The sequence below is a fragment of the Aquarana catesbeiana genome, linkage group LG03 (genome assembly GCF_042186555.1).
Source record: "Aquarana catesbeiana isolate 2022-GZ linkage group LG03, ASM4218655v1, whole genome shotgun sequence".
NCBI lineage: Eukaryota > Metazoa > Chordata > Amphibia > Anura > Ranidae > Aquarana > Aquarana catesbeiana.
In genome coordinates this window covers 122,348,051-122,375,017 of record NC_133326.1, presented here as the reverse complement: position 1 = coordinate 122,375,017, position 26,967 = coordinate 122,348,051, and the positions used below count along the sequence as shown (strand labels likewise).

The 26,967-nt window shown below is 47.3% G+C and overlaps 1 protein-coding gene across 1 annotated transcript in view; it reads left to right on the top strand.

Annotated features, from left to right (window-relative positions):
- Positions 1 to 8,606: 8,606 nt before the first annotated feature.
- VPS13C (vacuolar protein sorting 13 homolog C) overlaps positions 8,607 to 26,967 on the top strand; it is a 548,274-nt gene continuing 529,913 nt past the window's right edge. The window contains exons 1-4 of the mRNA XM_073619118.1: positions 8,607 to 8,923; positions 9,104 to 9,235; positions 11,762 to 11,772; positions 13,533 to 13,560. Coding sequence (XP_073475219.1) covers positions 9,127 to 9,235; positions 11,762 to 11,772; positions 13,533 to 13,560 — 148 coding nt within the window. The 5' untranslated portion in view covers positions 8,607 to 8,923; positions 9,104 to 9,126. The remainder of the gene's footprint in view (positions 8,924 to 9,103; positions 9,236 to 11,761; positions 11,773 to 13,532; positions 13,561 to 26,967) is intronic.

Genomic DNA, 26,967 nt, shown 5'->3' with positions numbered 1-26,967 from the left:
CCACTATCATCCCGCACCCCCGCTATGTGTGTGGTTCCCATCTGTCCACGTGCCAGCCAAGCCAACAACCTCCCATTTTTATTTCCATATTCAAATATCCTCTGCGTTGAATGTAGCATGGATTTCTTAGTTTGTTCTACATTAAATAGATAAAGTTCCCTCAGAGCTCTCTGCCATGTGTGGTAATTAGGTTCAGTAGGTGACCTTACATAAGCAGCTTCAGTCTCCCCAGCCTCTCCCTCCAACCGCTCCAGGGTCCCACCGGCCTCTTTCTGAAGTGAGGATATGCGGGATATATATTCCCCCCTAACCCAGGCCTTGAAGGTATCCCAGAGGATCAGGGAGTCCACAGACTCATTATGTCGCAGCCAGAAATTGCATATAGCTTCCGGCAGCACCTCCTGAATCCGCTCGTCCAGCGCCCAATATCTAGAGAGACGCCACAGCCTTGGACCAGTAGGTCTACCCAAAGAGATGACAAGGCTTAAGGGAGCATGGTCGGAGATACCTCGTGCCAAGTGTTTTACCTCCCTCGTCCAGCAGAGTGCACCCCCTGATACGTATGCCAAGTCTATACGGGATAGGGCTCTGTATGAAGCTGAGTGGCAGGTATACTCCCGGTCACTAGGGTGAAAATGTCGCCATGCATCTGTCAGCGCAAAGGTACTCGCCCAGTTCTGCAGCTCCGACGAGATGCGGGCCCCGGGGTTAAGTCTATCCGCCTCCTGGGAGGGCACCAAATTGAAGTCTCCAAAAAAAAACCTCCTTGAGTATGGTACGCCATGACATTTTGCATAATGTCATAGAGGATTTGAGCCCTCGCAGGAGGGGGAAGGTACAGACCCACTAATACCATTCGCCTAGAGTGTACAGTCATATGAATAATCACATATCTTCCCTCAACATCCGTCTTAACATGAAGAATCTGAAATGGGAGGGACCTGCGGATCAGAACACTCACCCCCCTAGCATAGCCGGAGTAGGTAGAGTGGTAGTGTGCTCCCACCCAGGCCTTTTTTAATCCAAGAATTTTAGAGCCAATCAGATGCGTCTCTTGTAGAATGCATATGTGAGGTAGGTATTTCTGTATATATTTAAAAACAAGAGACCTCTTAACGGCTGAGTTTAATCCTCTGACATTCCACGAAATAATAGAGATGTCAGCCATCTGTCAATTTGCCAGAAAGTACTTTTAGACGGATCCGCAAGCCCCTCCCATCCCCCAGTCCACCGAAGGGACAACATGTCCCAGTATCTTGTACTCTATACAGAAGTAACACTAAGCATATATCTGCAATTAAATTGTACTGTAATGAAGGGCATATTATCCCTCTTGTATCATGAGCAACTCCTTGTTTTGAAAAACTACTAACACATCTAATTCCCTTGTGTCTGCAACGGCAGCAAACTTCCCCCCCTCCCCCACACCCCCTTGAAACTGGTGATGTGTCAATACCCATAAATCCCAACTATTACAACCGTAGTAGGGGCGTGGACTTAAATGCGATGAGGTTGTCTAGCCAGACAACAGAGATGCTGATGAGACATAAATTATAACAGCATATTTCTCCTGGACTAATGCAGGGGCACATATCTTGGTTACAGTGTGGAGGCGCTGGGCGCCCTCTCCTTTGACTCAGCCAATAGCAGAAGTGTATCGTGTGAATATAAAGAATCATGTCACCTGGGCTGTAGCAGGGGTATAAATCTTGGTTACAGTACTTAAGCACTAGCCACACTCTTTCTTAACTTGATTACTAACAGAAATTAACGTACAGTACGAGTAACATTTCTCCTGGATTGATTGCAGGGGCACATAACTTAGTTACAGCACTACCATATCAGATACCTTCACTTTAAAGGGGTTGTAAAGGTAAAAATTTTTTCACCTTAATGCATTCTATGCATTAAGGTGAAAAAACTTTTGACAGTACCGCCGCCCCCAGCCCCCCCGTTTTACTTACCTGACGCCTCGAATCTTCGCTCCTCGTCCTCGTCAGCTTCATTGCAGCTCAGCCTGGTCGCTGATTGGCTGCAGTGGATGGATTGAAAGCAGCGCAGCCATTGGCTCGCGCTGCTGTCAATCACATCCGATGACGCGGCGCGCCGGGGGGCGGGGCCGAGTGATACAGCGAGCGGCTATAGCCGCCGGCTGTATCACGGGAGCGCGCCCGCAAGCACTCACCACCGTGCGAGGGAGCTCGCATGAAGGTGGTAAATGCTTGCGGGGAGGAGCTGAAACAGCCGCCGAGGGACCCCAGAAGACCAGGTTCGGGGCCACTCTGTGCAGAACGAGCTGCACAGTGAAGGTAAGTATAACATGTTTGTTATTTAAAAAAAAAAAAAAAAACAACTTTACAACCCCTTTAAACTGCGAGGCCGACATAAAAAAAAAGAAAAACCTAGGGTAGAGTAACCCTTTCTTATGAATTATCGCAGGGGCACCTATCTTAGTTGCTAGACCAAAAAATATATAAGGCCTATTCAATAGAAAAAATAAAACAAAACTGAAACCAGAAAATATATAAGATAGGGCCCCCTCCCTCCTAAGACCATCTGCAGATTAGCTATTATCCTGTAGCTGCCCACAGCATTTGTAAGTCATTAGCAGGCATCAGGATCTATAGTTCAGTAGTTCACTGCATTCAGAACCCTTGTAGCAGAGCACTGGATAAATGTTCCAACGGCATCCTTATCCTACACAGCTATCAGAACAGCATCTGGTGCAAAAGAATAGCTCCTAGAGGGTCTTTGAAGGGTTAACTTTCCTCTATCTCAGGTGTGCAAGAGAAGTTTTGTCAGCCAGGGCATCCAGAACAGTAAAGTAGCACAACATTAGATGCTTGCACCGTAGTCACCATCGCTGACTGAAAGTAGTAGGTGCGTTAATATAAGAGGAGGTGATAACTATAGTGTGGTCTCCATGACAGACTAAGGAGAAATGAAAGCAATCACTCATTTAACGGTGTTGTGGCAGGGCCTCAAGCCAGGTGGCAGCCTCCCGGGGAGATGTAAAGAATTTCACAGTCTCGCCATCCTGCACCCTCAATCTGGCCGGAAAGAGTATGCTATACTTAATGTTCCGTGCCCTAAGCGATGCTTTCACTTGGTCAAAAGACCTACGCAGTTTCTGTGTTTCTACAGAATAGTCTGGAAAAAAGAGCAGGTTTGCATTTTGGAACTTTACTTCACCTACCCTGCGCGCCTCTCTCAGCACCGCATCCCGGTCTCTGAAGTTAAGCATACGGAAGATCAGGGTGCGGGGATTGGAACCAGGCGGCCCGGGAACGGGAGGAATCCGATGCGCTCGCTCCACAGTGTAAAAGGGGGAGAACTGCGCCGCTGGGAGCAGGGTTTTTAGTAGATCCTCCACAAATACTGTAGGATTTTTTCCCTCCGCTCCTTCTGGCATGCCGACAATCCGAAGATTGTTTCTTCGGTTCCGGTTCTCGGAATCATCCATCTTGTATTCCAGAGCCCGGACTTTCATCTGTAGCGTGCGGATGGATGCAGCATGATCCGCAACCGTGTCCTCAGCCAGTCCCACCCGCTCCTCCACCTCCGACACTCTCGACCGAAGCTTGTCCTGGTCCTGTCTGATCAGACTCACATCCAGCTGCACTGATTCAATCTTGCTCGTCAAAGCAGCCTGGCAGGAGGCGATCGCAGCCATGACCTCCGGAAATCCGAGCTGTGTCGTCTCAGCCGGGTCTGCGGCCTCCGTCTGAGACGCCATATTGGAGAGCCGCCGAGGGGATTCCGCCACGTGTGAGTCCACAATCGGGGCTATATCGTCCAGGTTTTACGGGAAACTTAGCTTTTTGGCCCGCCGACGTGTTCTGTAGGGCATTCAGGCTATTCTGGGTGGTTTCCCTCACTGAGTAATAGCCAGGAGTCAGGATATTAAGAAGTCCTTCAGCAGAGCTCCAAGAAACACGTCCTCCTAAGGCTCGATTCACACAGGGGCAACACGACTTCAACGCGACTTTGCAACACGACTTCAACCCGACTTGTGGATCCGACTTTCAATGAACGGGGATCCGACTTGGATCCCCGCCACTGTGTTTGGTATGAATCTTAAGGGGGAACTCCGCGCCAATTTTTAAATAAAAATCCGGCATGGGTTCCCCCCCAGGGGCATACCAGGCCCTTGGGTCCGGTATGGATCTTGAGGGGAACCCCCCTACGCCGAAAGGACGGCGTGGGGGGTCCCCCCAATCCATACCAGACCCTTATCCGAGCACGCAGCCCGACCGGACAGGAATGGGGGTGGGGACGAGCGAGCGCCCCCCCCCTCCTGAACCGTACCAGGCCGCATGCCCTCAACATGGGGGGGGGTTGGTGCCTTGGGGCAGGGGGGCGCGCTGCGGCCCCCCCACCCCAAAGCACCTTGTCCCCATGTTGATGAGGACAAGGGCCTCTTCCCGACAACCCTGGCCGTTGGTTGTCGGGGTCTGCGGGCGGGGGGCTTATCGGAATCTGGGAGCCCCCTTTAATAAGGGGGCCCCCAGATCCCGGCCCCCCACCCTATGTGAATGAGTATGGGGTACATGGTACCCCTACCCATTCACCTAGGGGAAAAAAAGCGTCAATAAAACAAACAGTACACAGGTTTTTTAAAATAATTTATTAGGCAGCTCCGGGATCTTCTTCCGACTTCGGGGGTCCTCTTCCGACTTCGGGGGTCTCTCCGCCGTCTCCTCCCGGTGTCCGCATCTTCTGCCGGCTCCTCCGCTATCTTCTGCAGCTCAATTGCTAGCGGTGGTCCGGACTTCTGCCTTCTTCTTTTCTTCCAGAGATGTTGACACGACGCTCTCTCCAGCTGGAATGGTCTCTGAACGCTCCGCAACGGACTTATATAGGCGGTGACCCCGCCCCCTTATGAGGTCACTGTCCCAGGGCATGCTGGGGCTGTGCCGTCATAAGGGGGCGTGGTCATCACCCGGTGACCACGCCTCCTAAAACGTCACAGACCCAGCATGCCCAGGGACTGTGACGGCATAAGGGGGCGGGGTCACCGCCTATATAAGTCCCTTGCAGAGCGCACAGAAACCATTCTGGCTGGGGAGAGCGTCGTGTCAACATCTCTGGAAGAGAAGAGTGAAGAAGATGATCCAGAGGTCCGGACCACCGCTGGCAAAAGAGCGCCAGAAGATAGCGGTGGAGCCGGCAGAAGATGCGGACACCGGGAGAAGACGCCGGAGAGACCCCCGGAGTCGGAAGAAGATCCCGGAGCTGCCTAATAAATTATTTTAAATACCTGTGTACTGTGTTTTTTATTGACGCTTTTTTCCCTAGGTGAATGGGTAGGGGTACCATGTACCCCATACCTATTCACATAGGGTGGGGGGCCGGGATCTGGGGGCCCCCTTATTAAAGGAGGCTCCCAGATTCCGATAAGCCCCCCGCCCGCAGACCCCGACAACCAACGGCCAGGGTTGTCGGGAAGAGGCCCTTGTCCTCATCAACATGGGGACAAGGTGCTTTGGGGTGGGGGGGGCCGCAGCGCGCCCCCCTCCCCCAAGGCACCAAACCCCCCATGTTGAGGGCATGCGGCCTGGTACGGTTCAGGAGGGGGGGGGCGCTCGCTCGTCCCCACCCCCATTCCTGTCCGGCCGGGCTGCGTGCTCGGATAAGGGTCTGGTATGGATTGGGGGGGACCCCCCACGCCGTTTTTTCGGCGTAGGGGGTTCTCCTCAAGGTCCATACCAGACCCAAGGGCCTGGTATGCCCCTGGAGGGGGAACCCATGCCGGATTTTTATTTAAAATTTGGCGCGGAGTTCCCCATTTGAGCACAAGTCGCATGCCGAAGTCGGATCATGCGAGACGGCGATCCGACTTCAATGATAGTCAATAGGCTGAAGTCGGATCAAAGTCGGATCCAAGTAGTACAGGGAGTACGCTCTGAAGTCGGAGCGACTTCAGTAGTGTCTATTAAGACGCTCCCATGCACTGTAATGTGAATCTCTTTCTGGGGCGACTTGGGGCGACTTGAGGGCTTACAAGTTGGATCCCAAGTCGCGGTAGTGTGAACCGAGCCTTAGTTGCCATCTTGGCCACGCCCCAGAATCCCTCCTTAGATCAGAGTTCTCAGTGTTCCTACTTAAAGTGGTTTTAAAGGCTCAAGGTTTTTGACCTTTATGCATTCTATGCACGAAGGTCAAAAACCTTCTGTGTGCAGCGGCCCCCTCCAGCCCCCCTAAAACTCACCTGAGCTCCCTCTCGATCCAGCGATGTACATGAGAGCTGAGCTTCTCCCGGATCCCTGGAGTTGTCCCTTATATCAGAGTCTGCAGAGTCCCCCCTTACAGTGTGTAAGGGAACTCTGTGGATTCAGATGTAAAGGGGAACTCTGCGAATTCAGATCTAAAGGGGAACTCTGCAGATTCAGATGTAAACGGGAACTTCTGTGGATTCAGACGTAAAAAGGGGAACTCTGTGGATTCAGATGCAAAGTGTAACTTTACAGATTCAGATGTAAAGGGGAACACTGCTGTGGGGCTGGAACAAATACCGAAAGGCGCAACCACTCACACAAGGAAATATGGGACACGCAGGTGGATGTCATTAATCCTAATGGGACACCGCCCACACTGGAAATAGCACCTGTACTGGGAACCTCAGTTCATGTTCAAGCTGCCATTTCAAATATAATGCAGGGACTTCTTTCCTCCTTGTCACGGGGCAGGGCAAGGCAGCCCATTCAAATAAATGGGCTCTCGTGCCAGCACAAACTGCACAAGTGTGAACCTACCCTTAAGGGGAACTCTTCATTCAGATGTAAAGGGAAACTCTGAGATGTAAAAGGGAAACTCTACAAATTCAGATGTCAAGGTGAACTCTGCGGATTTAGATGTAAAGGGGAACTCTGCAGATTCAGATGTAAAGGGGAACTCTGCAGATTCAGATGTAAAAGGGGAACTCTGAGGATTCAGAAGTAAAAGGGGAACTCTGAGGATTCAGATGTAAAGGGAAATTCTACGAATTCAGATGTAAAGGAGAACTCTGCTGATTCAGATGTAAAGGGGGAAGGGGGAACGCTGCAGATTCAGATGTAAAGGGGGAACTCTGCAGATTCAGATGTAAAGGGGGAATTGTGGATTCAGATGTAAAGGGAAAACTCTGTGGATTCGGATCTAAAGGGGAACTTGGCGGATTCAGATGTAAAGGGGAACTCTACAGATTCAGATGTAAAGGGTAACACTGCTGTGGGACTGGAAAAATACCGGCAGCTGTAACCACTCACACAGAGAAATATGGGACCTGCAGATGGATGTCATTAATCCTAATGGCACGTTGCCCACACTGGAAATAGCACCTGTACTGGGAAACTCCGTTCCGGTGCAAGCTGCAATTTAAAAAATATTGCAGGCACTTCTTTTCTGCGTGCCGCGGGGCACAGCGGCCCATTCAAATAAATGGGCTCTCTTGCCAGCATAAATTGCACAAGTGTGAACCTAGTCTTAAGGGGAACTTTTCATTCAGATGTAAAGGTGAAACTCTGTGGATTCAGATGTAAAGGGGAACTCTACGAATTCAAATATAAAGGGGAACGCTGCAGATTAAGATGTAAAAGGGAAACTCTGTGGATTCAGATGTAAATGGAAACTCTACAGATTGAGATGTAAAGGGGAACTCTGCTGATTCAGATGTAAAGGGGAACTCTGCTGATTCAGATGTAAAGGGGAACTCTGCAGATTCAGAAGTAAAGGGGAACTCTTCATATTCAGATGAAAAGGGTAACTCTTCATATTCAGATAAAAAGGGGTACCCTGTGGATTCAAATTCTAAAGGGGAACTCTGCAGATTCAGAAGTAAAGGGGAACTCTGCAGATTCAGAAGTAAAGGGGAACTCTGCAGATTCAGAAGTAAAGGGGAACTCTGCAGACTCAGATGTAAAGGAGAACTCTGCAGATTCAGATGTAAAGGGGAACTCTGTGGATTCAGACCTAAAAGGGAACTCTGCAGATTCAGATGAAAAGGGGGAACTTTCAGATGTAAAGGGCAGTGGTGGCCCATCCATATGGGGTGCCGCCCCCCCAAATTAATGCACCCGGCTCCTGATCTACATGCAGGGCGCCGGACACATGGATTCCAATGGGTTTTTTTTTTTTTAAGCACATTAGAGCCTGAAGCTCTAATTGGCTTCAAAAAACGGTGGGCTCACCCAGTTGTTTGACAATAGCGAATTAATATTCGCTATTGTCTTCATGATTCTCCTCCCGGCCAATCCGGAAGTGGGTCCTGAGTCTCAGACCTACTTCCTGTTTGGCCAGGAGGAGAAGCAACGGCCCGGAGCGAGACGCAGCAGCCCTATTATCTGCCTCCTAAGGTAAGGAGGCCTCTAAACGCCACCTTCCCATCCGTCTCCTGAGAGGAGGGGGGGGATTTATTGTTCAGGTCTGTCTCCCACGTGTGGGGGGGGGAGGGCATTGCTGCTCACCCCCAAAATTATGAGCACCAACTGCCACTGGTAAAGGGGGAACTCTGCGGATTGATACATCCCTTCCTCAGTGACAGTAGCCCCGCCCCCATACACGTGCTTCACCGTTTCAGCTCAGTCAGCCCTCCCCCCACTGTTCTCCACACGGCTGACTCCCTCACCTCTCTGCTGTATTGGAATGGCGCATGTGGATTCAACTATAAGAAAAGCAGATTATTTGTCTATAAGAGGGCAGACAGGCTGAATAGTCTAAGACTGGATTGGGCAGAAGAGAAGGAACACCTCGAGCACTATCAGCTCCGTGTATACAAACCTCCCTCCCGCCCTCCTTCACTATCAGGCTGGGCGCGCCCCCGTATCACATGAACGCCGGACAGCGGCGCTTCTTGGTCACGTGACCGGCCCCGTGACACAAACAGACAGGAGCATTGCTGGGTAGAGATGTCCCTGGACTGGGAGTGACAGCTTTGCACACACGGGTACCCGGGCTACTTATCATTACACTGCACAGGCCGAGTCATGGCGGGCACGCCGGGATCACCTCACAGGCCGCACTACATAAGCGCAGTGTGTCTGTGAGGTGATGACGGGCTGTTCGTACATAGCGGGCTGTACACGGGGATGATGTCTGGCTGAGCTCTCCTCTCCTTCTCTTACAGATTGGACGGACATTGCAAGGAGGATGTTGGAGTCGGTGGTGGCCGATCTGCTGAACAGATTCCTGGGCGATTATGTGGAGAACCTGGACAGGTCCCAGCTGAAGCTGGGCATCTGGGGGGGTAAGATGACGTGTCATAGAGATCCATTGTGATAATATCTTCATTCTACAATGACTGGCCATCTATCACCCTGTCTGGAGAGTGGGGTGCCACCTGTCTGGGATTCACCCGGACAGTTCAGGTTTTAAATCATGTGTCCAGGTTTCGGATCTGGACACAATATTCATAATGGAAACACGAACATGATATTCATAATAGACTCTGGCTCCCCAAGTAACTAAGTACCACAACCGCGGAGTGCATAGGGGTGTGTACAGGACCCATTCTATACATAGACAGGAGAGGAGAGAGGGCTGGATCTGTTCCTCCTCCTCCCACCCCTACAACTCTGTCTGCCCACGCACATGACAATCCCCAGTGTTCTGGTCCTCTGGAAAGGGATGGGTGGGCTGGAAATCAGCAACCGGCAGATACATCGTGTATAAGGATCAGCCCAGGCGTGTTCGCAAACATCACGTGTAGAGCCCGCCAGGAAGTCGGCACTGCACAGCGCTAATCACAGGCAGTGAGACATTTCCCGATCTCTGCAGCCGTGCATCGGGAAATTTCTCACCGCCTGTGATTAGCACAGCGCCGTGCCGACTTCCTGGCGGGCTCTACACATGGGCTGTGCGAACACGCCGGAGCTCATCCTTACCCGCCAGAAAGTCGGCACCGGGAAGCACTAATCACAAGTTGTGAGACATTTCTCGATCTCTGCAGCCGTGCTTCAGGACAATGTCTCGCTGTTTGTGATGAGTGCTCCGCAGTGCCGACTTCCTGGCGGGCTCTGCACGTGGGGTGTGCGAACACACCAGAGCTCATCCTTCCTGGCGGGCTCTGCACGTGGGGTGTGCGAACACACCCCTGAGCTCATCCTTAATCGTGGATGAATGGTGTTGATACCTGAGCCTCCATCCTCGGGTGAGTGAGCTCACCATCCAATATCTGTGACTGAAGTCTCCCCCCCCCCCCCCCGCTCTCTCTTGCCTGCAAGCGAGTGAATACACTAAGGTAAGAGGGACTCAGATGTAAGAGGTGCCCTGTGGACTCTGATTTAAGGGGGTATTTGGGAACCTTGGTTTAAGGGGAAATGCTGGGAACTCTGATGTAAGTGGGAGGTTTGGTGAGCAGAAACCCCCTTACATCAGAGTTCCCCTTTACACCAGAGTCCACAGCATTCCCCCTTAAAAAAAAAAAAAAAATTAGCTGTGAGCTGCTAAAGTGTTTGGGTTTGGCTTGAAGAAAAGGTGGTAACCCTATATGGAGATGACAAGTCCTTGTTGAACATGAACTATTGTTATTATTGGGCCTCATTTACATGGGTGACATGCAGCGTACACCTGTGTGTGGCCCGTATGGGGATGCTCAGTCAGTCCCATTCATTTGAATTGGGATACCAAAGCTGTACTGATGCTGCGGCCGGTGTGACAGCTGTGTGGGTGCATGGGCCCCAACGCACATTGTCCTCCTAACAACTCAACTTTTATTTCTTTGTCACCTCTTGTATCACTCACACCTCTCTTTTAGTCCAGGTTCACACAGACAGTAGGAAAAAAATCGTGAGAGTTCAGCTGAATTCACACCATCCCCGCGTGTCAGTCCCGATTTCGGGGGGCGATTTCAGAGACATCTGTGCTGGTTTCTGCACAGATGTCAATGGAAATCGTCAAAAGTAGTACAGAAACTACTTTTGGAAATCGGTGCAGCCCCGATTAGGACGGTGTCGTTGCCGTCGATTTGACATACCAAATAGCACCAATGTGAACCGTGGCTTCGGCTCAGTTCACACTGCTGCAACACGATTTTAATGCAATTTTCAGTGTGAAAATGTAGTGCGACGTTGCATATCCTATGGGGCCAAGTTGCATTGTAAACTGCATCAAAGTAGCTCAGGAATCTTTTCCAAATTTGCACCGTTCTGAGTTGCGTTGATGAGAATGAGCACTATTGACCAGAGATGGGCTTGGGCGTGTTCGAAATCCCACGTGCCTGACCCCGCCAGGAAGCCGACACTTTGCAGCGCTAATCACAGGCAGTGAGACCTTTCCCGATCTGTGCAGTGTCAGTGGGGCAGGTGTGATTTTGAACACGCCCATCTCTACTATTGACTATAAGGCCTGGTTCACACCGGTGCGACATACTCTTCGACTGGGAGCACATGTTGCATGGCATTTACAAATCACTGGTAAGAGCCATCTTAAATGGTCCAATACAAGTCGGTCTGACTTTAGAAAAGGTTCCTGCATTACTTCGGTCTGACTTTGGTCCATTTTCATCCCATTCAATATCATTAAAGTTGGATCCTTGTCCTAATCATCCGACTTGTGACATCCGACATGGTGATTACAGCAGCAGGAAAAGGAATTTGTGACACACTGGGATTGTTTTGATTGGTCAAAGGACAAGTCGGACTATCTCAAAGTCAGAGCAAAATGGTATCCTGTTCATTCAAGTCGGATGGAAGTAGGATCGATGTCACAGGGAAAAGTAGGATAACAGTCGTGTCATACTAGTGTGAGCCCGGCCTAATGGGGCTCATTTGCTAAAACTGGAGAGTGCGAAATCTGGTGCAGCTCTGCAAAGAAACCAGTCAGCTTTGTGGTTTTATTGTCAAAGCTTAAAGAATAAGTTCACCTTTTGACAAAAAAATAATAAATTCATATTTTTTTGCAGGTTAAAAAAAAATGCATTTATTTTTTGTTTTGGGAGCATGTGAAACATTGCACCAGCGATCAGCAGATCACTGATGCCATGCACGTCTCCTACAGATCTGTCATTCTATCGGCTTGTTTGTACCTCATATGAGGAAGCTGTTACTCTGTGATAGGAAGACTCAATGAACTACCACAGTGCCATGGTAGTTCATTGAAAACTACAAGGCGAGAGCTGCAAAGCCTGCTGGACCATGTAGTTTTTCATTTACAGATGACTGTGAATGAGTGCAATGGCTGGGTGGGGGGAGCCCCACAAGACCCCGCCTTCTTTTAATTGTGTCAGCAGATACGGGGGCCGGTGTATTTATAACATGTTACAAGTTACACCCTGAATATGGATGTAACATGTTATGAAAGGTGATTTTTTATCCTTTAAGCAAGCTGAATTTCAAAGCTGATTGGCTATCATGCACAGCTGCACCAGATTCCTAATGCACCAGTTTTACTCAATCCCCCCCATTGCGATTTCCCTTGTCATGTGACTCAAGTCATAGTTGCACTTGTTGATTGTAATCTCCCAGGAGCAGGTCCCTCCCTAATCCCTTGTTATTGTATTGTAAGGGCTCATTTACACTTGCTTTGACTTCAACACACATTAAAGCGCCTACAGCATGCATTTTGATTCTTCTGCGATGCAAAGCAAGGTGTAAACAGGACTGTAAGCTATCCATTTTATTTAGTGACAGGAGCTTTGACTGGTGTTCAGAGAGCTTTAAAAAAAAGCCTGTCCAAAGCCATGTTTTGAAGCAAATGTAAACGAGCTCTAACTGTGTAATAAGGCTTTGTTCACATGGGCATGCTATAGTGTACTCCTGCGTGAGGACCGTGTTTTGCATATAGGCGCTCAAATTTATGTCAGTTGGGTTGGAGTGGCTGCACACACAGCCACTGTTCCCAGTTGGACAACCATGTGGGTGCGGGTCCCTGAATTCGCACTATTTGCGTTTTGGAGACGCACACCTGCACCCACATGGCTGTCAAACTGGGAGCAGCAGCTGGGTCCCAATTGATGTTAGTGGGAATGCCTGCACAGGGATGCTTGAATTCCTGTGCATCCCCATGCAGGCGCAGCCCTCGCACAGGAGTATGCCCATATGAATGAGGCTTTATGCGGTAATTAAAAAGGTTAGGAGGGCCCTGCTCCTGGGAACTTACAATCTAAAAGGGAGAGGTGAGTGATACAAAAAGCATGCACTAGCCTGGAGTTTGCATGTTCTCCCTGTGCCTGTGTGGGTTTTTTCCAATTACTCCAGCTTCCTTCCACATGCCGAAGGCATGCTGGTAGGTTAATTGGCTCCTGTCTATAGGTGTAGTTTTTTATATGTATATGTTTATGTATATGTTTATGTACCTCTTGAAGCCTTGTTGAAAAACCCCCAGAGATAACATCATCCCGTCCTGCCTTGATTCTAGGATGATGCTAAGACACTCCCAGTCGATTCAAACCCCCTGACGTTTGCTCACGCTCCCCTGATGCAGTAGCTCTGAGCTTTATGATGCTGCCACGTAGAAGACAGTGGAGAACACGTGCGGCAGGTTGAGAGTTTGCTCTTGTGATCATGACGGATGAGCAATAATGGCTGGGAGTACCTTGGCAACATCGTAGCTACAAGGCAGTATGGGATGATGCTATCTCTGAGAGTTGTCCAGTCAGGCTTCATGAGTTACATAAATTACCTACACCTAAAGTAAGGACATTATCCAACTTCCAAAACAGCACAGCTTGTTTTTATCTACAGGCGCTCCTTATGTGCATAAGCAGTGCTTTGGTAAAGTTGAACTAACTATTCAAAAATGCATTTCACTATCCCTTACTTGACCTCATGCTGACAGAGGCCTGCACAGCAAAACCCTGCATTTTACTGTGCAGGCCACTGTGAGTAAGCCCTGAAAGTGATTGTAAAGACAGAAGTTTTTTTTTATCTTCATGCATTTTATGCATGAAGATAAAAAACCTTCTGTGTGCAGCAACCCCCCTAATACTTGAGCCCATCTTTATCAAGCGCAGTTGCACAAGAGACTCAACTGCCCAGGGCTCTCTGAATGGACACACAGAGCTGTGGCTCGGCTCAGGTGCCCCCATAGCAAGCTGCTTGCTGTGGGGACACTCGTCAGAAGGGAGGAGCCAGGAGAGCCAAGGAGGGAGGGGCCGGGAGAGCCAAAGAGGGACACGAGAAGAGGAGGATCTGGGCTGCTCTGTGTAAAACCACTACACAGAGCAGGTAAGTATAACATGTTTGTTATTTTTAAGGGAAAAAAAAACGATACTTTACGATCACTTGAAGAAATTGGTTTACAGGAACTGCCTAAGAGCTCATTCATGCTCTCTGGTTTAGGCTGCTTTCATGCTGAGCAGTTTTTGAAGTGCTTTTGCATTAAGAAAGCACAAGAAAAGCTGATGAAAAATGCATCCCTTTAACCACCTCCCACCTGCCGAGTAGTCAAATGATATTGGACGGTATCCCCTCTTGTTCTGGGATGACTTCGCCCCAGTCTCGCTGTGGCCAGAGATTGTGTTTGCGCTGTGTCCCTGGGACACGACGCGACCCCTTATCTAGGTAAAGAGCTGATGACACGGCTCCTTACCCATGTGATTGGCTTTGTCCAGTCACAGCCGATCACATGTAAACACGGAAGTGCCGATAATCGCTCTCCTCGCCTCACACTGACAGTGTGAGAGGAGAGGAGAGTCGATCAGCTGCATCTCCTTTCTGGGGAGACCTATACAGATAATCAAGGCACTGATCATCGGTGCCCTGAAGTGATGCCAGTCAGTGACCATTAGTGATGCCAGTAAGTACTGCCTTTCAGTGCCCATCAGTGCGGCATTCTAGTGCTTCCTCATCAGTTCCCATAAGTGCTGGCTCATCAATGCCCATCAGTGCAACTTATCAGTGCCGCCTCGAGCGCACATCAGTGAAGGAGAAAATTACTTATTTACAAAATCTTATGACTGAAACTAAGAAACTTTATTTTTTGTTTTCAAAATTTTCAGTCTTTTTTTTTTTTGTTTTAGCACAAAAAGTGCCCAGTATTGAAGCGGTTAAATTCTATGTATGTCTTCACACTGGTCCATTGAGCTTCCGTTACGGAGTAGAAAATCCTACTTGCCGCATTTTTAGTGCATATTTGGTCAGTTAAAAATAAAACCCCTCCCCATTAAATTGCATTGAAAAAGCATCACATGTCCTGTAAGAAACGCACCACAAATGCGTTAAAATTGTGGCAAAAATGTACAGTATCTCGCAAAAGTGAGTACACCCCTCACATATTTGTAAATATTTTATTCTATCTTTACATTGTAGAAAAGTGTAATTTCTTCAGTGTTGTCACATGAAAAGTAGCGAGTGTACAGCTTGTATACAGTGTAAATTTCCTGTCCCCTCAAAATAACTCAACACACAGCCATTAATGTCTAAACCGCTGGCAACAAAAGTGAGTACACCCCTAAGTGAAAATGTCCAAATTGGGTCCAATTAGCCATTTTCCCTCCCCGGTGTCATGTGACTCGTTAGTGTTAGGAGGTCTCAGGTGTGAATGGGCAGCAGGTGTGTTAAATTTGGTGTTTTTGCTCTCACTCTCTCCTACTGGTCACTGAAAGTTCTACATGGCACCTTATGACAAAGAACTATCTGAGGATCTGAAAAAAAAAGAATTGTTACTCTACATAAAGATGGCCTAGGCTATAAGAAGATTGCAAAGACCCTGAAACTGAGCTGCAGCATGGTGGCCAAGACCATACATCGGTTTAATAGGACAGGTTCCATTTAGAACAGGCCTCGCCATGGTCAACCAAAGAAATTGAGTGCATATGCTCAGCGTCATATCCAGAGGTTGTCTTTGGGAAACAGACGTATGAGTGCTGCCAGCATCGCTGTAGAGATTGAATGGGTGGGGAGGTCAGCCTGTCAGTGCTCAGACCCTACACCGCACACTGCATCAAATTGGTCTGCATGGATGTCATCCCAGAAGGAAGTCTCTTCTAAAGATGATGCACAAGAAAGCCGGCAAACAGTTTGCTGAAGACAAGCAGACTAAGGACATGGATTACTGGAACCATGTACTGTGGTCTGATGGGACCAAGATAAACTTATTTGGTTCAGATGGTGTCAAGTGTGTCTTGCCTACAGTCAAGCATGGTGGTGAGACCATCATGGTCTGTGCTGCATGAGTGCTGCCGGGGCTGGGGAGCTGCAGTTCATTGAGGGAACCGTGAATGCCAACATGTACTATGACATACTGAAGCAGAGCATGATCCCTTCCCTTCAGAGACTGGGCTGCAGGGCAGTATTCTAACATAAAGACCCCAAACACGCCTCCAAGACAACCACTGCCTTGCCACAGATGTTGAGGGTAATGGTGATGGACTGGCCAAGCATGTCTCTAGACCTAAACCCTATTGCGCGTCTGAGGGGCATCCTCAAACGGAAGGTGGAGGAGTGCAAGGTCTCTAACATCCACCAGCTCCGTGATGTTGTCATGGAGGAGTGGAAGAGGACTCCAGTGGCAACCTGTGAAGCTCTGGTGAACTCCATGCCCAAGAGGGTTAAGGCAGTGCTGGAAAATAATGGTGGCCACACAAAATATTGACACTTTGGGCCCAATTTGGACATTTTCCCTTAGGGGTGTACTCACTTTTTTTTTTTTTTTTGCCAGCAGTTTAGACATTAATGGCTGTGCGTTGAGTTATTTTGAGGGGACAGCAAATTTACACTGTTATACAAGCTGTACACTCACTACTTTACATTGTAGCAAAGTGTCATTTCTTCAGTGTTGTCACATGAAAAGATATATGATAAAATATTTACAAAAATGTGAGGGGTGTACTCACTTTTGTGAGATACTGTTTATGCGTTTTTACTGCATTTATACTACAGATCAGTGTGAAAGTAGACTTGGTGTGCAGACAGCTGTCATTTTTCACTTAGCCGCGATGAGGGAGGTGGTGCGATGTGCGTTGCAGCGCATCACAGTTTCCATTTGTGTTCATTCACAGCAGCATGGCGCCGTGGTGCTTTCTGGTGCGATACATGTCGGTATTTTAACACCTGGGGGAGCCAATTAAACTTGCTTAAGCCCGCGTTCACATTGGTGCTATTTGACTTGTCAAATTGCATGCCAAATTGCAGCCTATTGCCGGCAACGGCACTGTCCCAGTTCCTGCACTACGTTTGCAGATTTCGGTTGCGATTTCAATAGACATCTGTGCATGAACCCGCACAGATGTCTTTCAAATCGCCCCCGAAACTGCAACAAAATGCGAGTTTCAAACGTTCAGTATGAATTAGGACTTAATGTTATCAAATATCATATAACACTGAGCATGCAATCATTCAGCGAGTGAACACATTGCAGTTTCCGCTACAAGCTGACCACAGAAAAGATAAGCAGGTGTTCCGTCATGGGCCTGCATGCTGCAGGGTGAGTGGGTGGAGTGGTGTCATAGACATTGTCTGCAGTCTGTGTTTCTCTTGGGCACGTCTTCAATCTCTTCTTATAAACCAAAACAAGTGTAGCACAACCAATATAAACATTAAAACAATAAAAAAAAAAAGTACAAATAATGTGAAAAAAACACTGTAGTGCAACTCTAGGTGACAGTTCATAGAATTATTAATTCATATTATCCAGTGACTTCAGTGACCACCACCTCTAGCTGGAATGCCTGCTCACCTCCAGATAATGATCAGACTACAGAGTTACGCACGCCTGATATTTATGTCAATTTATGTATAAATTGATAGCAGCGCAGCCATTGGCTCCTGCTGCTGTCAATCAAATCCAATGACACGGGCGCTGAGGGGGCGGGGCTGAGTCCCACCTTCTGTGTCTATGGATGCAAATGCTGGACTCAGGAGCGCGCTCACAAGGTAACCCCCCCCCCGGGAGAGCGCTAGGGGGTTATATGATGCGGGACGAGCTGATAGCGTCGCCGGGGGACCCCAGAAGAGGATGATCGGGGCCACACTGTGCAAAACGAACTGCACAGTGGAGGTAAAGTATGACGTGTTTGTAAAGCTTGTGTTTTTGTTATTTAAAAAAAAAAAAAAAAAAAAATCGCTTTAATAAACTCTGGACCATTGCTTTATTTCCAAACAGTGCATCTAAGGCTAGGTTCACACTAGTGAAGCTGCGAATTGATCCAAATTTCAATGTGTTTGTGATGTGTTTTTGATACGTTTCTCATGCTGATGCGTTCTTTTTGTAGAAGGAGATTATATAAAACTCTGACCAACGCCTGTACATGCGTTTTTGTTGTGTTTCCATTGAATATATGGGGCACGAATTCACGCTGCATAAGACCTGTACCTTCCCCAAAGCTGCATTGATGTGAATGGGCACCATTGAAAACCATGTGATTTCCATTGTCTTACCATTCTGTGTGACCCAAGTCACATCTGAAATCGCACAAGTGTGAGCCAGGACTAAAGGTTTTCCACAAATCCGGGATTAAAAAGTACATTTTCTCTGTTAGTATACAGTAACTTTTTATACCTTATTACACACATTTTACAAATCAGTGTACTTGTTTCTTTTGAAGTTGAAATGGAAACGGTTTGTGTAAATGATTGTCAGCATTGGCATCTATGTTCGTAGTATCTGCCAAAGTAGTTTAATAGTGTGCATGAACAGGTATTTCAAAAACATATGTGCACCTGTTCAAGCAGTAAGGATCCTGTTCTAGTTGCAGTTAGGTTACCTAAGGGGACACAAAATGAGTTTTTAAATCATTTGGGAGTGGCAATTTCAACTAATCCCTTTTGTATAGCACTTTCTCTCCCTGTTTAATTCCATTTTCTAAACTGCCTCTGTGCAGGACACGCCATTCCGGTCTTTCTTCTTTCCACTATGTCAACTGTGAAAATGTTTATTCAGTGAAATAGACACAGTAATGATTTATCTACAAAAGTATGTGGTTGTGGTTGTACAGTTTCATTTTCATGTTAAATGTCTGGTGATTGTGTGATATATTTGCATGGTGGTATTTATTAAATGCTTGTTCGTTGGAGGAGTATTTTTGCATTTGTAAAAGCAGATTTGGGAGTATTTCTTAAGTTGCTCATAGGCAGGTCAGCTTTCATCCATGGCAGAAAATCAGAAATCCTGCCCGTCCCTTCTGCTATCACACCACACCTCGGACTCGAATATTTACCTTTTGTTACATGCATACTTTTATTTTTGGTGTGTGTGTGTGTGTGTGTGTGTGTGTGTGTGTGTGTGTGTGTGTTTTTTTTTTTTTTTTTTTTTTTTTTTTTTTTTTTTTTTTTTGGAAAATGGTAAGATGCCCTTTCAGAATCTAGATCTCTAGTTGTAATCTCTAGTTGTAATTCAACATTTACCCATAGAATACACACAGCTCATACTCCGATTGTTAAAACAACTGCAGAAATTGAACAACTCAAAATCCTTTAACATGACAATCTCTTGTGGTGAGGTGGTGTGTTCTGGACATGAGCTGTGAAGCAACAGATCCTTGGAGCTCCAGATTATCTGCCACGATAACTATGCCATAGGAGAACAGACTTTCACAGGGACACTCCAGAGATGCCAGAAAAGCGGAGAAACTCTGCTGTGCAAATGGGACAGTCACAGCACAGAAAAACGGTGTTCAGGCTGCACTTAAGATGGCAGCCATGGCCAGTCATATCCCTATAGAGCAGTGATGGCGAACCTTTGTGAGCCCGAGTGCCCAAACTGCAACACAAAACGACTTATTTTTTCAAAGTGCCAATACCGCAATTACACCTGAATACCAAGGTTTTAGTTTAGAAAAAACAACTCGTACAGTCCCCCCTCACACTGTAGGGCGCGCGGGAGCAAGATTCTGGGAGGGCGTCCATGGACGCCCTCCCAGAATAAGCCGACCGCGCTATGGCCCGGTCGGCAAGTGGTTATTAAACTATGGCCCCTGGAAGACGTCATCTTTGACGAAACGGCGTAGGGAGGAGCGGCGTGCTGATGTCACCACATACCACGCTGAACCCGGAAGCAACGGGCAGCTATTGAGAGCTGGCCGGCTCTTGTCTTTTGAACGCTATTTATATACGGCATAATTGTAAGTGCAATATTTTAGCTTTTAAATAAACGCATTTTTAAAATGAATTGCGCTATGGATACCTTCATATTCTTTCATGGGGAATGAGCGTGTATCTACTGCACAGAGGATATCCCACATAGAGAGTCCGGTGACATCTAGCCATCCAAGTTTTAAAGTCCCATGTCTGGGGATAAGAGCCACAGGCACTCATGATCTCCTTAAACAAGAGATCTAAAAAGCTGGTAAGCGGCATTAATATCGCTGGTGGAGGAACTTTCCTGTCGCACTTTATAACATCTCTCATGGTGTTGTGGACGTATGTCACTAACGTTTGGAGAGCTAAGAGATCACTATGAACTGCACATTCAGTGGGATTTCTATCCAATAGCCCATTGGACGGGACTCTTTTATATATTTGTGTGTGTGTATGTGTGTGTGTGTATATGTATGTATATATTTCATTTTTATGTTTTATTTAGCACATTTCACTTGTGATTATATTTAATTATTCAACTATTAGTGTGACACAAGTAGTTGTCCACATCTATTATATTAGATGAATATTCTTTAGGTCACATTTTTTGATCATTTATTATATAGCGTAATTTTTTTTTCTTATATTGTATTTAGTGTGTGTGTCTCACATTGTAGTTGCGGCTTGTTTTTTCATTACTTATGATTTATTTGGATAGCGCAGTAAAATTACCCTTTTTTCAGTTTGTCACATTTGAGTAGTTGAGTCGGTTGTCCTCCGGTTTCCAGCTGGGCTGCGGTGTGGGGACAGTCCCTGGTCGCTCCGGTGGTGTCCGTAGCTCCAAGGAAGGGATTTCCCACAGCAGGCACGTCAGCAGGTGCGTCGGCAGGGAACGTCGGATACTCAAGAATGGGGGGGCATGGCTTCAGCGCTCGTGTTCGGAAAACGAGCACTGTATTGTGAGTGTTGTCTCGCAAAACGAGCAAGATTCAGGCCAAAAGCGGTGTGCAGACCTGCTTTTGGCCTGAGGTGGTGGGCGCCGGAGCTGAACAGCGCCGATCGTCGGCGTTCGGAAATGCACGGAATGGCCCGAGGACAGTTCGGCTGACCTTGGCAAACCTCGGAAAGGCTCGTGAACTGAGGCTTTCCGAGGCTTGCCGAAGTGTGCTCGGGCCTTTTCGGCCGTTTCCGAAGGCTCTCCGGCGCCCCCCACCTCTGGCCGCATGCGGTATTGCATCCCCTTGAAGTCAATGTGGAACAAATTATTTTCGTTTCCATTGACTTCAGTGGGAAAACTCGCTTTGATATGCGAGTACTTTGGATTACGAGCATACTCCTGGAACGGACTTTGCTCGTAATCCGAGGTTCCACTGTATATTGTGTTTGTGTGCACTAAAATTCATAAAAGTGTAATTTTTCAAAAAAAGAATCGTTTTTTGAAAAAAACGCTGCTCAACTACTGCGTGACATTAAACAGATTGCAACACCCACCATTTTATTCTCTAGGGGCAGCCTTTCTCAACCATTTCAACACAGTGGAACCCTTGAAACACTGTTCCGATCTCAGGGCACACCTGCTAAAAATACTATAGCTATAACTCGTGATACATTCGTGTGATGGTCAGTATGAAGAATGCTCCTTTAAACTTGTGGTCATTGGGAATAAAAATTAAAGATAGCTGAAAAGATCAGAGGCAGAAATTGCTCTAGAGGAACCTTAGGGTTGGGAAAAAAAAGTAGATTTTTACATATATGTGAGATATCATAATTTGACCTGGGAGTCAACTTGATTTCTATGTTAACCCCTTAGCATCGGTGCCTTCTGGACCTTTAAGGGTTTCCAGATTCCGGGGACGAGGTCTATGATCATATGACTACCGTAATTGGCTGTCACGGCAGTCACATGTTAGCTGCCCATAACTGTGCCAGGAGTACACAGGGTGCGCACTCGGCACAGCTGTGTTTTGCAATGTGGTACAGAAATATGCGGCCGCTCAGCGCCAAAGCCCACCCCCTGAGAGGCTGCATATTTGCATGCCGTCAGTGCCAAGACGTTAATTAAAAAAAGATGGGTCCCCATGGAAAAATCTATCACAACTGGGGTACCACCACAGACCAAAGGCCTTTGCAGATGCAACATCTGATATTCCACACCTTGAAAATTTAGAACAAGTTAAATATCAAGTCTATTATGCCCCCTGGGCATCCCTGCTGACCCTTCTGGGAGGATTCCTCTCATTTTTCCCCCTGGGGAACACTTGTCGTTTCTTCGATTCTGGGCCAGGGATGGAAAGACGTGGTAAATTTGTCTGAGAGGGGTGGTTGCTTCCTTGGCATACCTATGGCTTCAGTATAGTAGGTTCCCATTTAGACACATGAAGAGGCACACAATTTTAATAATATATTTGTTGTTTTACAAGACCTAAGGCCTAGGAACTCCATAAAGCGGAGTTCCACCCAGAATTTTTTATTATTATTTTATTTTTTTAGCTAATCAGTTCTGCTACACTTGTCTAAATACTTTAATGCGTGTCATTTAACAATTCGCCGATCATTTCCCGGATTTTTAAACTGCTTACTTTTGATTTCAGCTCTGCAGAGCACTTCCATCTTCACTGTGGGCATGTGAAGCCCACTAGCAGTCCTTTCCGGGATATGGTGATGCTGGATACCCAGCATGCACCTCACGATCTTGCGCGTGCACAGTATACACACACACGGCTTAGCACAGGAAGATTATCTTGTTGCCCTAAAAAAAAAAAAAAAAAAAATGTGGCGACAGAGGAATTGCCCACTCTGTTATGGCTACGAAGATGAGCTATCTACAGCAAACTACATGCCTGTTGTCTCCTGGGATTGATGACACGCATATCCCACGAGACATTGCAAAGCCGGAAATGACACGATCGGCTGTGAAGGAGGAAGTAACCATAGAATACAGCATTACTACAGGAAGTGATTCTGAAAAAAAAATATGCCAAATTGCAATCACTGCACACTTTACTGCTGGATGGCGAAGATTTAAAAATGTGGGTGGAACTCCGCTTTAACTCCCTTTTGGATAACTCCTTTACAAAAGTCTACTTTCTCTCCCATGTACAGGAAATTGGTCCTTTTCAAGCAACCAAAAGAGGGCCTATACTTCTACTGAGATTTGGTGTTCGAATTGACCCTCATTCTCCCCAATGCCCAAAGAGCTTATATATCATTCGCCTGACACCTGCTTTATCCCTGTCTTTCTGATATACAGATATCCTGGTATAAACTGCTTACTTGGTGGTACAAGGTCCTAGCCAAGATAGTTTTTAATTTAATTGATTAAAATTAGTATTTCCATGGGGAGATTTCAGTAGAGCCAAAACCAACAAACAAATGATTTTTGAATTGGTCAATAACATGAATAACATAATTAGGGCATCTTTGTAAAGACTAATATGACAAGTTCCACAATATCTGGACCACCTGGCTACACGCCCATGCAAACGCTTTTTGACACATTTTTGAGGCTGCAATCTCCTGTGGGAGAAAAAAATGTTTTTAAGCTTACAGGTGTGCATAAGGCCTTAAATGTTATATTGAAATATCTATATCAACCCCCTTTGTTTCAAAATAAAGATTATATAAAATTGCATTCTTGCTCTTCACTTCCCATCTTCCAATAAATACACAAATTCGCCCCTTAAACATATTAATTCAAGCCTAAGTTCACCTTGCAAATAAATAAATGCACATATTTTTGCAGGTAAAAAAATGTTCATTTATAATTTCTCCTATCCCCTTCCAGGACGGCTACCTGAGAGATGAGGGCTTCTCCCTACAGGAAAGACAATCACTTGACAGCTTGTTATAAGTCCCCACCCTTCCCCTTGATTCCCAGTATTGATTGTGTTTCTCCCGAACACAGCTGCATGTTTGTTTTGTTTAAAGACCAAATGACCGGGGTGGGTCAGATGGTCCCCTGTTGAGAGAGGTTCTAGGGAGGGCTGAACTAACCTGCAGGCTCTTCTTACAGGTCGCCCTCAAGGCTGCACCAGCGCTCTGGCTACAGGGAGTGCGCGCCATCGATGCATGTGCATAAAACACTGCCACCAGCTGCTCTTTTTTTTTTTCCGGGAATCTTGCAGGAAGTGCTACACTTCAAGCCTCACTCTGGTACATGGCCGCATCGCAGGGAGTGAGCAGCGCCGGAAGAACGGCGCGACCCGGAAGTGCTAAAAAACCCCAGGAAAACAGTGTGGAGAGACAGAGCAAGGTGGAGGACAGCAGCCGGCTCGCTGTACTAGCCCCACAAGCGGTACCAGCTGCCCAGGACCCAGCCAACCTCCTCATGGAACAGGAGGAAGGGAAGGCGACTACAACTGCGGGCAGATCCCGGTCGGGGCCCAATGAGTAGAAACCCCCCTTGGAAAGGGATGGGGGGGAAGGGGGTGAGAGGAGGTCCTGGTTTCTTGGGGTCAGAATTCCTGGGCCGGCCAGAACAGGCTGGGCTTCACCAATCACCTAAAATGACATGTACGCTCTATCTCCTGTCTTAAAGAATCCCCCCCCCCGTGGAACCCAGGAGGCCCCAGATAAATAGCCTACTCAAAAAAAAAAAAAAATGTGGGTGCTGTAAGGATAAAAGTCCCCTTCAAAACCCTTCTGCTCTAAATGTATGGTATCAATAAATTAGCAGGGAAAGAGGCTTCTTTCATCTATGCAGATGGAAATGCTGGCAACAGTCAAATCTTTCCGTGACGCTGCCAGCCAGTCAGCAGCCCAGGGTCCTGACCCAGAGGAACTTGCCCCTAGAGAAGGCACATCCTCCCAGAAAAGCCTCTCCGGAGGGGACCTAGTGCACTCCTCCCACCCCCACAGTCACTTTCTCTAGCTCAGGTAGAGGAGGATGGGGGGGGGGGGGGGGAATAGAAAGTCAGGTCAGGCCACAGCTCAGATGGGGAGGTGGATCCAGACCAGCTAAGCGAGACACTGGCGGATGCAAGGTTAAGGAGACACCTCTTCACCCTGGAGGATCTGGATGGGCTCCTACAGGCGATATATGCCACAGAGGAGATTCCAGAAACCCCTAGAGTAACGCTGCACAGGACAAGGTATACAGGGGGCTGAGCAAGGGTCAATCCAGGGCGTTCCCACTCCATCAATCCCTAAAGGATCTGATCCTACAGGAATGTAGGAAGCCTGAAAGGAGAATTGTCAGACCAAAAACCTGGAAAAGGAGATTTCCCTTTAAAGAGGGTGACAAGGAGACATTCTTTAAGCTCCCAAAACTGGATGCCCCTCTGTCTCAAGTCACTAAGCAGTCTGACCTCTCCTTTTGAGGATGCAGACAGCTTTAAGGATTTGATGGACCGTAGATTAGAATCCCTCCTTAGAAAGGCTTGGGACGCCAATACATCAGCCATGGGTCCAGCCTTGACAGCAGCCTGTGTAGCCAGAAATGCAGATGTCTGGGTGGAGAAACTGACCAAACGCCTGTCGCAGGAATCCAAATCGGATGACATCCTTGACTCCCTATCAGTGATAGGAAAAGCTATGAAAAAAAACAGGGAACGGGGAGAGAGTAGGAAAGGAACCCCGAGGGGCTAGGAAAAGGATTCATCAAAGAGGAACACCGAAATAATGCAAAAAATATTAAATAGAATTCTTTATTAGAAAAAAAAATTCCACCCACAATAAATCTAATTAAATACCGCAATACCTCCACCACACAGTTAAAATTAATGATAACGTTATCATATGACAAGTGATCACCACGAACAGCACCTCTCAGTCATTCAGGCATTCACCCACTAGTTGCCAGCTAGCAATAAAATCTGAAGAAAAATAATACAAGTAATTTGCTGTTACAAATTTCAGTACGATAAATGATAAATCTTCAGTTATTGAGAGCAATCTTCATTTGTGCACCAGTTGGTGCAATACCTGCCCTGATACAGTGAACACAGGGGGAGCAGGCAAAAAAAACACACGGAGGGCTACAGGAGCAGTCTTAGGTAATAGAGGAAATCCCCTAATATTGAAACAGTTATGGAAAGTAGAGGAGCATACTGTAGCAGCACTATTGAATAGGTCAGCTTTTAGTGAGGAAAGCAGATGAATGGGGAAGTAAGTTCCCTTCTCCTCCCCAAGTCCGTGTGAATGTGCTTCAGTGGAAGCTTACTTCATTAGCTGGCTTATACACAGATTGCATGTACATAGGTGAGTTGTATGATTAACATCCGCAGACCTATATCCCTTTGGAAATTCCAACTAGGTGTATCCAGACAGTATCAACATTAAAGACTTTACTGGTCCATGCAGGGGTGGTCACCGACTTCACCGGGACCGGACTGCTCAGCTTACAGGCAGAGACACACACACCGGCCGTACAGAGCTGGATTTGAAGCCCGCATAATAGGGCTTCAGGCGGAAGCTTAGTTCACATCAGCGGTACGCTGGTCACCAGGTGTGTGAGAGCTTAATGGTCCCATTCAAGTTTCTAAGTCTCCATCAGGATCTCTGAGCCCAGAGCAAGTTCATTCACAGGATTTGAAAATCAGCTCATCCGTGGAGAGTGCTGGCTATTGCGCTGAAGTCATTAATGGGCATCAATATGGCTGTCCGTGTTCATCTTAGATCGACTGTTCCCAGGGCAGTAGTAGTGGGAGAAGAGGGGGTGACCGGTCCGTGGTGGGCACTGTGCAGACAGGGACGTCTAGCTGACGTGTTTCATTCGGCAAGCAAATTTCGTCAGAGCTAGATGTGTGTTGGGTTCCAGTCCACTAAATAATTAGTTAATTGATCTAATTGGCTACAACATATTCCATTCAGATTGCCCACATTAATCATTTAACCCCAGGCGTTCAGAAACACTGTGGAAATGTCACTTGCCTTGCAGATGCTGCAGTTGAGTCTGCAAGAGCCTCCGCTAAAACAGCCGCATTAATCAACTTAGCTAGAAGAGCTGTCTCGATAAGGCTACTTTCACACTGAGGCGCTACAGCGCTAAAAATAGCGCGTGTAAAGAGCCTCTCCTGTCTCTCCAGTGTGAAAGCCA